Source organism: Ovis aries, chromosome 17 (assembly GCF_016772045.2).
Source record: "Ovis aries strain OAR_USU_Benz2616 breed Rambouillet chromosome 17, ARS-UI_Ramb_v3.0, whole genome shotgun sequence".
NCBI lineage: Eukaryota > Metazoa > Chordata > Mammalia > Artiodactyla > Bovidae > Ovis > Ovis aries.
Window position 1 is genome coordinate 51,891,423 of NC_056070.1, and position 12,028 is coordinate 51,903,450.

Sequence of the window (12,028 nt, forward strand, 5' to 3'; positions counted from 1 at the left end):
GCTTAAACTGAGGCTTCGGTTCTCACGTACCCAGGATGTCAACAAATCTCCTCTTGTGGGAATGAACATACTCTGGAACTAACTGATTCCACGGTATCCATTTCTTCTGTGTGGAATCAAAGTGAAAGTCATACAAGGTTGGAAGCTGACCTGTAATAAAAAGTGGTCAGTTTTGTTTTGATTGTGGACTTGGAAATACAGAATCAGCTCATGCTTGAAATGAACTAATGCTATTTGTTCCCTGGATAGCAACTTAATTGGATAAACTGATAGCTACAGACAGATGGATGGAGACAGATAAAGATGGATGGATAAATAAATATAAATAGACATAGATACACAGATACAAATGGTTGGAAGGATGGATGGATAGGTGAAAAGTAAAAGTGTTAGTCACTCAGTCATGTCTGATTCTTTGCAACCCAATGGACTATAGCCTACCAGGCTCCTCTGTCCATGGAATTCTCCAGGCAAAAATACTGGAGTCAGTAGCCATACCCTTTTCCAGGGGACCTTCCTGACCCAGGGATCGAACCCACATCTCTTGCATTGCAGACAGATTCTTTACAGTCTGAGCCACCAGAGAAGCCCAAACTGTTAGTCATTCCAACTTTTTGTGACCCGATGGACCTGCCAGACTCCTCTGTCAATGGGATAGGTAAATAGAGAGAGATAAATATGGATGGATGGAAAAAAGAAGAAAGAAAGAAAAGAAAGATATATTTAAATATAACCAAACTAGGGAACCCAGAATAAGGCTCAGAGAGGAAAGGGCCTGGAAGTCAGAGCTGTGAGCAGGGTGAAAAGGGCTCAGTGAGGACACAAAGAGTGAAAAGGTCTAGGACCAAATCCTGATATGAGGGAGGGGCCAAGGTAGGGGACTCAACAAAGGAAACTTTGCAGGCATGGCCAGAGTGAAGCAGGTTGGAAGAAGAATTTTTAAGAAGGCAGAAAATAGCACCATGCCTGATACTGGGGCAAGGTCAGGGAGGCAAAGATCAGAAAAGGCTATCAGATCCGGCAACAAGAAGGCAGTGCAGGCACTGACTGGGAGCAGTTTGGGTGGAGATGTGCAGAAGGGAGGTGGGAGGCAGACAGTTGAGAAGTGGTGGGATGAAGGAGAAAGTAGCTCGAGGACAATCTTTCAGGACATGTGGCTTTAACAGGGAAGAGGCAGGGACTTCCCTGGTGGTCCAGTGGCTAAGAATCTGAGCTCCCAATGCAGAGGGTCTGGGTTCGATCCCTGGTTGCGGAAATAGATCCTACACACTGTAACTAAAGATCCTGCATGCTACAATTAAGACCCAGTGCAGCCAAACAATTGGAAAAAAAAAAAAAAGGAAGAGGCAGAGAGATATCTCTAGAAGGGGCTAGGATTAGGAAGGCTTTAGAACATGTCAAAGAGCCAGTGGGATGGGGTTGGTAGAGATGGACAGATGGAAAATATAAAAGACAGAGGAGAAAACCGGTGAAGCCAGGAGCCTGAGGAGGTGGGAGGCGGCAGATCTCAAAGCTCAGGGCAGGTTCAGCTTGGCCAAGAGGAGGGTCTGTTGCCCCTGAGAAAGGAGGCAGGAGAAGATGGGGGCTGGAAAAATTCCTATCTGACAGTGTGGTTTTTCCTGTTCAAGGAAGGAGGAAGGTCATCTGCAGAGATAGGGGCCCGGTGGAGATTTGGAGAAAAGGGAAATGAATTACCCCTGTGGGGATAGGAGAGGGAGTTCAAGTTCAAGACTGAATTTATGGAGGTGCCAGGAGTTTGGTCCCTGGGTTGGGAAGAACCCTTGGAGAAGGGGATGGCAACCCACTCCAGTATTCTTGCCTGGAGAATCCCATGGACATAGGAGCCTGGCTACAGTCTGTAGGGTCACAAAGAGTCAGATACAACTGAGCAACTAACACTTTCACTTTCAGTCCTCATAGTGATTTTCTCAGTACCATTCAAACCCTGGGGAGGCAGAGAAGGCGAGCTTGGGTTATCTCAGACAGATTCGACAGAAGGGCAAAATTAGGCAAGAGGGCCAGGAAACTTAGGCAAGAGAGACTGAAGCAACAGGGCAGCAGAAAAGGGTATAGAAGGTTCAGAAGGTGGTAGGAAGACAGGGAGGGGCAGCGGATAGTCCCCATGAGGCCAGCTGAGGCAGGAGTCACAGAGGCTGACGATGGGTGGGGAGTGGAAGCTGTAACTATGATGTAGAGAGAGCAGTATTGAGCACTATGGGCTAGGATGAGGTCAAGGGACCCAGATGCTGGAGCTGAATGCAGAAGGCATGTGGAAGTGGGTTGTCTACAGGGCCATTCAAGTTCTCAAGCTGAGGGCAAACTAAGGGAGAAAGGCCAGACCGGGATCAGCATCGTCTCTGTGAGGGTGAGGGTTGCAGGAGCATGCAGCCAGCACAGTGGCATAACTAGGAAGGTCCCCCCAGAGAGGGGACTCGGGGTTCTGAAAAAGTACAAGAAAACTAGCCCCCCAAAGACCCCAGACTTTTAAAATATATATATTTATGTATTTACTTGGCTTCTCCAGGTCTTAGTAACAGCATGCGGAATCTTCAGTTGCTGCATTGAACTCTGAGTTGCGGTATGTGGGATCTAGTTCCCTGACCAGGGATTGAACCCAGGTCCCACTGCATTGGGAGCATGGTATCCTAGGCACTGGGCCACCAGGGAAGTCCCCAAACCACAGACTTTTAGAATTAATTAATTTATTTTAATTGGAGGCTAATTACTTTACAATATTGTGGTGGTTTTTGCCATACACTGACATGAATCATCCACAGGTGTACATGTGTTCCCCATCCTGAGCCCCCCTCCCACTTCCCTCCCCATCCCATCCCTCTGGGTTGTCCCAGTGTACTGGCATTGAGTGCCCTGTTTCATGCACTGAACTTGGACTGGTCATCTATTTCACATATGGTAATATACATGTTTCAATGCTATTTTCTCAAATCATCCCACCCTTGCCTTCTCCCACAGAGTCTCAAAAGTCTGTTCTTTATATCTGGGTCTCTTTTGCTGTCTTGTGTATAGGGTCGTTGTTACTATATTTCTAAATTCCACATGTATGCATTAATATACTATATTGGTGTTTTTCTTTCTGCCTTACTTCATTGTGTATAATAGGCTCCAGTTTCATCCACCTCATTAGAACTGATTCAAATGCATTCTTTCTAATAGCTAAGTAAATTAGAGATACCAAGGGAACATTTCATGCAAAGATGGGCTCGATAAAGGACAGAAATGGTATGGCCCTAACAGAAGCAAAAGATATTAAGAAGAAGTGGCAAGAATACACAGAAAACTGTACAAAAACGATCTTCATGACCAAGATAATCATGATGGTGTGATCACTCACCTAGAGCCAGACATCCTGGAATGTGAAGTCAAGTGGGCCTTAGAAAGCATCACTATGAACAAAGCTAGTGGAGGTGGAATTCCAGTTGAGCTATTTCAAATCCTGAAAGATGATGCTGTGAAAGTGCTGCACTCAATATGCCAGCAAATTTGGGAAACTCAGCAGTGGCCATAGGACTGGAAAAGGTCAGTTTTCATTCCAATCCCAAAGAAAGGCAATGCCAAAGAATGCTCAAACTACCGCACAATTGCACTCATCTCACACGCTAGTAAAGTAATGCTCAAAATTCTCCAAACCAGGCTTCAGCAATACATGAACCGTGAACTTCCAGATGTTCAAGCTGGTTTTAGAAAAGGCAGAAGAACCAGAGATCAAATTGCCAACATCTGCTGGATCATGGAAAAAGCAAGAGAGTTCCAGAAAAACATCTATTTCTGCTTTATTGACTATGCCAAAGCCTTTGACTGTGTGGGTCACAATAAACTGTGGGAAATTCTAAAAGAGATGGAAATACCAGACCACCTGACCTGCCTCTTGAGAAACCTATAAGCAGGTCAGGAAGCAACAGTTAGAACTGGACATGGAACAGACTGGTTCCAAATAGGAAAAGGTATACGTCAAGGCTGTATATTGTCACCCTGCTTATTTAACATATATGCAGAATACATCATGAGAAACTCTGGGCTGGAAGAAGCACAAGCTGGAATCATGATTGCTGGGAGAAATATCAATAACCTCAGATATGCAGATGACACCACCCTTATGGCAGAAAGTGAAGAAGAACTCAAAAGCCTCTTGATGAAAGTGAAAGAGAAGAGTGAAAAAATTGGCTTAAAGCTCAACATCCAGAAAACGAAGATCATGGCATCTGTCCATCCCATCACTTCATGGCAAATAGATGGGGAAACAGTGGAAACAGTGTCAGACTTTATTTCTGGGGGCTCCAAAATCACTGCAGATGGTGACTGCAGCCATGAAATTAAAAGATGCTTACTCCTTGGAAGAAAAGTTATGACCAACCTAGATAGCATATTCAAAAGCAGAGACATTACTTTGCCAACAAAGGTCCACCGAGTCCAGGCTATGGTTTTTCCAGTAGTCATGTATGGATATGAGAGTTGGACTGTGAAGAAAGCTGAGCACCGAAGAATTGATGCTTTTGAACTGTGGTGTTGGAGAAGACTTTTAGAGTCCCTTGGACTGCAAGGAGATCCACCCAGTCCATTCTAAAGGAGATCAGTCCTGGGTGTTCTTTGGAAGGAATGATGCTAAAGCTGAAACTCCAGTACTTTGGCCACCTCATGAGAAGAGTTGACTCATTGGAAAAGACTCTGATGCTGGGAGGGATTGGGGGCAGGAGGAAAAGGGGACAACAGAGGATGAGATGGCTGGATGGCATCACCAACTTGATGGATGTGAGTTTGAGTGAACTCCGGGAATTGGTGATGGACAGGGAGGCCTGCGTGCTGCAATTCATGGGGTGGCAGAGTTGGACATGACTGAGCGACTGAACTGAACTGAACTGAATATTCCACTATGTATATGTACCTCAACTTTCTTATCCATTCATCTGCTGATGGACATCTAGGTTGCTTCCATGTCCTAGCTATCGTAAACAGTGCTGCGATGAACACTGGGGTACATGTGTCTCTTTCAATTCTGGTTTCCTCGGTGTGTATACCCAGCAAGGATCACAGACTTTTAAAACATCTTTTATTTGCTCAATGACTTTCTAGTAGAAAGACCTATGATCATTTTACTTTGAGCTTTAAAAACAACAGCCCAGGTAATGATTACAGAATAAAACTTGGGTCTCCCTGCCAAGTCATATTCAACTGTCATTAAGAGACAGACGAAGGATCCTAGTGTTATCTATTGTTCTTGGAGAATGCAACCTTTTCACCATATATGGTTCTTTGAGGATGCATATTTTTTCATGCAAACACTTAAACCTTAATATAATGATTTCCTACAAACGATCTGTGGATCCACATGTGATTATCTGCTGTGCAAAGTCTCAGGAATATAGCAGATGAATTAGCTATGGAATTTTAGAGAGAAAAAAAAAAAAACAGAGAATCTAAAAGGAGAAGAAATTAAGACAAGCACAATGTGAAAATTTTACAGAGCTTAAACAGAGTGAATGAAGCAAACACCTAAGCTAGGTGGGGAAAGGTTGGATTCATCAAGAAAGGCCACCCAAAGGAACTGGGCTTTAGGACTTCCCTACTGGTCCAGTGGCTAAGGCTCTGCACTCCCAATGCAAGGGGCCCAGGTTCAATCCCTGGTCAGGGAACTAGATCCCACATGCCCCAACTAAGAGTTTCAAGATTTCAGCTCAAGATCGCACGTGCTGCAACTAAGATCCAGACTTCTGCTATTGAAGTTTATGCATTTGAATTTCTCCTGAGGGTGCCACTAGGTGCTCTGCACATTCTTCTACAGAAGCAAACAATCTAGGAAACCCATACAGGCATAGATATGGAAAAGCAAGGTCACGTCCTCTAAAAACCTAACCAGAAGCGTTCTGAGCGAAAAAGCAGGTTACGTTTGGTTCCTACCTGGCAGTTCCCCAGGATTGGCCCATATCCCTTCTGTATCAGCAGTAGGCAAAGAAGCAATGCGCTTAATACATTCATCAAATTTAGCCCTTCCATCCTCAAGGAGGCAAGAGCCCAGAGAACAGTACAGCGCCTCTAAGAAGTAGCACTCCAGAAGATCGGGCTCCTCGATTTCTCCCTCTAGTAACGAATCCAGCATCTTGGCTAATTGGGTTACCTGGTTACAGGAAAATACCTGGGTCAGCCCATATATTCCACACAACCCCATGAGAGTCAGTTCTGGTCACAAATCCTGGGACCCCAGATCTCAGAACGATGGGAATTGTATGGCCCACCATATTGGTTTGGGCAGATGGAGCCCAGTATCTTGTCTTGCTCATGGTCATGAAAGGGAGTATTGAGTCTCCCCTGTCAGTAACCAGCAAGGTTAGATCTTACCCATCTGACGTCTTTGCTTCCCTTTTGAAAGCTCTTTAGGGAAGAATTTCTTTTTGCTAACAAAGATAGTTTCTTACCATATTTAGGTCTGTCTGGGGAACTATCGTCTTCAGCTTCTCCCCTTGTCTTCCATCCACTATTCCTTCCACTATCACATCAATGAGGTACGGAACATATTTCTCAAACAGGCTCTCTAAGTAACCTTGCTCCATCTATAAAAGAGCAGAATTTCAAAGCATTCTCAAGGGTTCCTCTATTTATTTTAATTTTCAGTCTGCTTCTTCTATCACGGATTATTATTATTATTATTTTGACTGTGCCATGCTGCTTGCAGGATCTTGGTTCACTGACCAAGGATCCACCCTGGGCCCTCAGCAGGGAAAGTGCTGGGTCCTAACCACTGGACTGTTGGGGAACTCCCAAGGGTTCCTTTATTCAAACAGAAGTTCATGGGAAGCTGTGCTTGAAAAAAGAGGAGATGAGAAACAGTTTCTCATGAATGAGAAACTGAGCTGGTGAGTAAACTCTGATAACTCACCTATATATTTGTAGAAAAATTTGTCCTTTATAATATGCTTCTGTTTCATCACAAAACCTTTAATTTCACTGCCATAGAATCTATCCTACCACCTGGGAGAGAGGTGCTATAAAAGGTCCCACCTGATGGGCAAAGAGCTGATTATCTGAGAATTTAAGTGCCATGGCCACAGCCATTGAACAAAGAGTATAAAGCAATGGAAGGTCCCTCTCCCTATAGAGGCCCTGATGAGCATAGAGCTTGCATGGCGGCATCACCCATCTGACATGCATGAATGCTATCTCTGCAGTCGTGTCTGACTCTTTGTGACCTAATGGACTGTAGCCCCACTAGGCTCCTTTGTCCATGGGATGCTCCAGGCAAGAATACTGGAGTGGGTTGCCATGGCCTCCTCCAGGGGATCTTCCTGACCCAGGGATCTTTTGTCTCCGGCCTTGGCAGGTGGGTTCTTTACCACTAGCGCCACCTAGGAAGCCCCTCCCATAAGACAGTGTGCCTCAAATGGTCCTAACATGTTCCCCTTGCTCCTCTCTTCTCTGGGGTAATTGCATCCTAGTTTCCAATTTTCCATCAGCCTAGTGGTCTTTCTAGAGCTGCCTTCTGCATGGTCACGAAGTCCTGGGTGAGGTCAAGCCACAGCCTTCACATGACTGTCACGTTTACCTCTGAGTCTTTCAACGAAGTCTACCATTAAGGCAAAACATGGCACTTCCCTGGTGGTCCAGTGGTTAAGAATCTGCCTGCCAGTGCAGGGGACGCAGGTTCAATCCCTGGTTGGGGAACTAAGATCCCACATGCCTCAGGGGAACTAAGCCTGTGCACTACAACTACTGAGTGTCTCTAGAGCCCACAAGTTGCAACTGTGAAAACCATGTGCCCTAGAGCCCACGTTCCACACAAGAGAAGCTGCCACAACGAGAAGCCCTTGCACTGCAACTAGAGAAAGCCCATGAGCAGCAATGAAGACCCACGGGAGCAAAAAAAAAAAAAAAAAAGATAGTACACATTTCCGAGCAGCTTTATGACATATCACAGTGTCTGAGATCAACTGAAACCATTGAGCCTCAATTCTGTGACAAACTAGGTCCTTCAAACACTGTGTTCCTCCAACTGAGCAAGACAGGAGGAGCTGGAGATCTCCTAGAGACAAGTCTCTCAACCACTGGACTTGGCTGGATGAGGGGTTGCCAGCTACAATCCATAAGCCAAATCTGGCCTGCCACTTGTTTCGTAGATAAAGTTTTATTGGTACATAGCAATGCTCATTCATGTACTATGGCAGCTTTCATACCATAATGGTGGGGTTGAGTAGTTGCAAAAGAAACCATATGGCCCCCAAAGCCTATGGCCCAAAAAATTCTGTGAATTTTTTTCACAGAAAAAATTTGTCACCCCCTGGTCTACACTATCAAAATCACCATCTATCCCACCTGCTATGAATTCTCTGGAAATCTAATAAGGGTGTATTCCATGCTGTCACCCAACTTACTGATAATATTTAGTGCTCAAGATCATGGGCAGGTCAAGGTCAAGGTCATGGCCTTCAGTGACAAACATCCCTCTGAGTTATGTTTATCCAATTAGCCACCAATACAAATGATTGTTAGTTCATTTTGGAAATAATTTTCACCTTGTTTTGTATTTGATTAACCCATTTTTTCCAGTATGGTTGATATTTCAAGTTTTTAGGATCCACATAAACCATTCCACATCGAGACACAGTCGCAGGGGAGGCATACTGTAAATCCCCGACCTGAAGAAATGAACAAACTCAGTGTTATCTATAGCAGTCCCACTCCTAGGAATATATCTGGACAAAACTACAATTCAAAAAGATATATGCACCCCAGTGTTCACTGCAACACTATTAACAATGGCCAAGACGTGGAAACAATGCCAATTTCCATCAACACATGAATGGATAAAGAAGTTGTGGTACATACATACAATGGAATATGACTCAGCCATAAAAAGAATGAAATAATGCCATCTGCAGCAACATGGATGGCCCTAAAGATGATCATACTAAATGAAACAGGTCAGAAAGAGAAAGACTAATACCATATGGTATCAGTTATATGTGGAATCTAAAATATGACACAAGTGAATTTATTTACAAGACAGAAACAGACTGAGAAGAGACTTGTGAGTGCCAAGGAGGAGGGCGTAGGGAGAGGGGAGGACTGAGAGCTGGGGTCAGCAGATGCAAACTATTATATACACAATGGAGAAACACCAAGGTCCTACTGTATAGTGTGGGGAACTATATTCAAAACATAATGCAAGAGAATATGAAAAAGAATGCATATAAATGTATAATTGAATCACTCTGCTATACAGCAGAAATAAATACAACATTGCAAATCAACTATACTTCAATAAATTTTTAAAAATAAGCACTTCAAATTGTAATTCAAATAAAGACTTCTATTTGAAATTATTCTTTATCACTACTTGCCTCGAAGAGCAGGGCACAGTGCGCTTGAAGCCGAATGCGCTCGCCATTGGCCAGCGTCAACAGCTTGTTGTCATCCATCACAGAATTCATGTTCTCCACCCACAGGGCATCCACATCACCATCGAATAAAATATACCTGTGGCAATCGGAAAAAAGTGAGCCATGGCACCTGGAAGGCTTCCCATTATGCAACTTGGTGTAACCTCCCCATTCATGTTGAACACCTTTTCCCAGGGTTTTCTAACCAGAACGTGAGACAGAGCAGCCTACTTGGTCCAGAGATTTGACCTAATAAAATAACCATCATGTCCCAAGCTCACATCCCTGGCCTTGAGGCAAGCTCTTCCCTCCATTCCCTGGACCTCAGCTTCCTCCATGGTAAGCTGGGGACCAACGCAGTCAAGGAGAAAAAATTACATAAGACAGAAACAGTGCTGAAGTGGTACCTAGAGCTTCACGAGCAGAGCCTTCTGAGTCTACCTGCCTCCAAGCATGAAACTACATACAGTACTACACATCAGTTGTTCACTTGTAAGTTTTGGCTAATTCATTACAAATCCACCCAGGCTCTTCCCTCCTTACACAGATACTCACTTTCGCTCCTTCTTATCCGTGGGCTTGTTGACCTCCCGGAAGATGTTGGACAGCACCCCATCTGTCCAGTCTCGGGTGGTGGGATCCAGGATGCCATACAGCTCTATGACACTCATAGCCTTGGGGTTCAGGATATACAGCTTTGTCACCAGCCCAAGCCTACATAGAATGAAAAGCCTCAGCCAGGACTCAGGCAGACTCAACGCATTAGAACAATCCAGGCCACTCATGTAGGGGGTTAGATTTTGGATCCGATCCAAAATTTAACATGCAAACCATCCAAACCCTGCTCTGGGCTTCCCATTTTCTGTTAATGGTTTTTACTAAAGTCAAGGGTGGGGGGCTTTCCTGGTGGCTCAGATGGTAAAGAATCTGCCTGTGAATGCAGGAGACCCGAGTTCAATCCCTGGATGAGGAAGATCCCCTGGAGAAGGGAATGGCAACCCACTCTAGTATTCTTGCCTGGAGAATTCCATGGACAGGGGAGCCTGGTGGACCACAGTCCATGGGGTCAAAAAGAGTCAGACATGACTGAGCAACTAACAAAGGCAAGGGAACCACCTTTCACCAGACATGTGGCCCCAATACAAGCGAGGTCTGAACTGATAACACGGCTTTGATTTTGGGGGCAACAGATGCTAACCTTCATATGTATTTCATCTCTGTGTATTTACATATTCATGCATATGGCATATTTATGTAAATATTTCACAACTACTGTATAAGAGGCAACAGTCATCAGGGTAACATAAAACTTTGAACTCATGATGTTCAATCCCTTGTGTTAATAGAAAGACATCCACTCTGCGTTGTTATTTTTTAGATATTTATTTATTTATTTGGCTGCACCAGGTCTTAGTTGCAGCACATGGGTTCTTTTAGTTGAGGCATGGAGGATCTAGTTCCCTGGCCAGGGATCGAACCTGGGTCCCCTGCATTGGCAGCTTGGAGTCTCAGCCTTTGAAACACCAGGGAAGACCCTGAGTTGCTTTTCTTATAAATCACTTAGACTTATATGTAGGGGTATTTCCTACTACAATGCCTGTAAATGCCCATGGTGCTGAGGGATTAATTCATCCACAGAAAACTAAAGTTCACATGAACCATAGTTCATAATTAACAAAGTAAAGAAAAATAATAGTGGCATACTGATACATCTATACATAATAGTTTCATAAATGATCTAACAATGAATTAATTAAAGAATAAATACAGGATGGCTATGGAATAAAATCCTTACAATCAGTAAGCCACGGTCCAATGGTTTTCTCATGAAAAATACAAGAAGGAATATGAAGAAATGACACACTCATTTTACAAACTTTTATAAACTATAAAAGATGTTATAGACTATCTAGACCTGGTAAAGTCACAACAATTATAAGGCTTGATTTGGATTCTTGCTGGAACATCAGCATGTATTGAAATCTTTCTGCAATGTAGTGTCGCACGTGTGCTAAGTCGCTTCAGTCGTGTCCGACTCTTTGAGACCCTATGGACTATAGCCCACCAGGCTCCTCTGTCCATGGGATTCTCCAGGCAAGAATACTCGAGCGAGTTGCTACGTCCTTCTCCAGGGGATCTTCCTGACCCAGGGAACAAACCCGAGTCTCTTATGTCTCCTGCACTGATAGATGGGTTCTGTACCACTAGTGCTACCTGGGAAGTGACTGCTTAGGAGAAAAGTGAGAATCAGAAACTCATTTTCAGTTTAAGAGTATTGATTGATTCACCACAGGTCTTTGTGACATTCTATACTAGGAGTGTGAGGTCACTTTTTCCTTCAAGAGATACAGCTCTTGCAAGGCTGGCAAGGACAAGGCATTTAGGGAGGTGACTTTCTTTCCTGCCACTCTGATACCATAACAGTGTCACATAATGGTGTGGGTCCTGGCTGACTTTAAAGGAATCTGAACGTCAAGAAAATACAACCTAAGCTAATTTTCAAAACATCCTTATAAGATAGCTGGTGAAATAATCATTTCATAAATAAACCTATTTACAGCTTGATGGACAAAAGGCTCACTGTTTTGCCTTCTAAAATATATCAACTAAATCAGCAATGAAACAAGTTAAGATGCTCTGGT

General features: G+C 43.9%; 1 protein-coding gene across 1 annotated transcript in view; it reads right to left on the reverse strand.

The window, feature by feature from the left end:
* DNAH10 (dynein axonemal heavy chain 10) overlaps positions 1-12,028 on the reverse strand; it is a 168,288-nt gene that overhangs the window by 68,115 nt on the left and 88,145 nt on the right. The window contains exons 39-44 of the mRNA XM_004017564.6: positions 9,942-10,100; positions 9,348-9,483; positions 8,520-8,642; positions 6,429-6,563; positions 5,914-6,130; positions 31-150 (exon numbers count right to left, since the gene is read on the reverse strand). Coding sequence (XP_004017613.2) covers positions 31-150; positions 5,914-6,130; positions 6,429-6,563; positions 8,520-8,642; positions 9,348-9,483; positions 9,942-10,100 — 890 coding nt within the window. The remainder of the gene's footprint in view (positions 1-30; positions 151-5,913; positions 6,131-6,428; positions 6,564-8,519; positions 8,643-9,347; positions 9,484-9,941; positions 10,101-12,028) is intronic.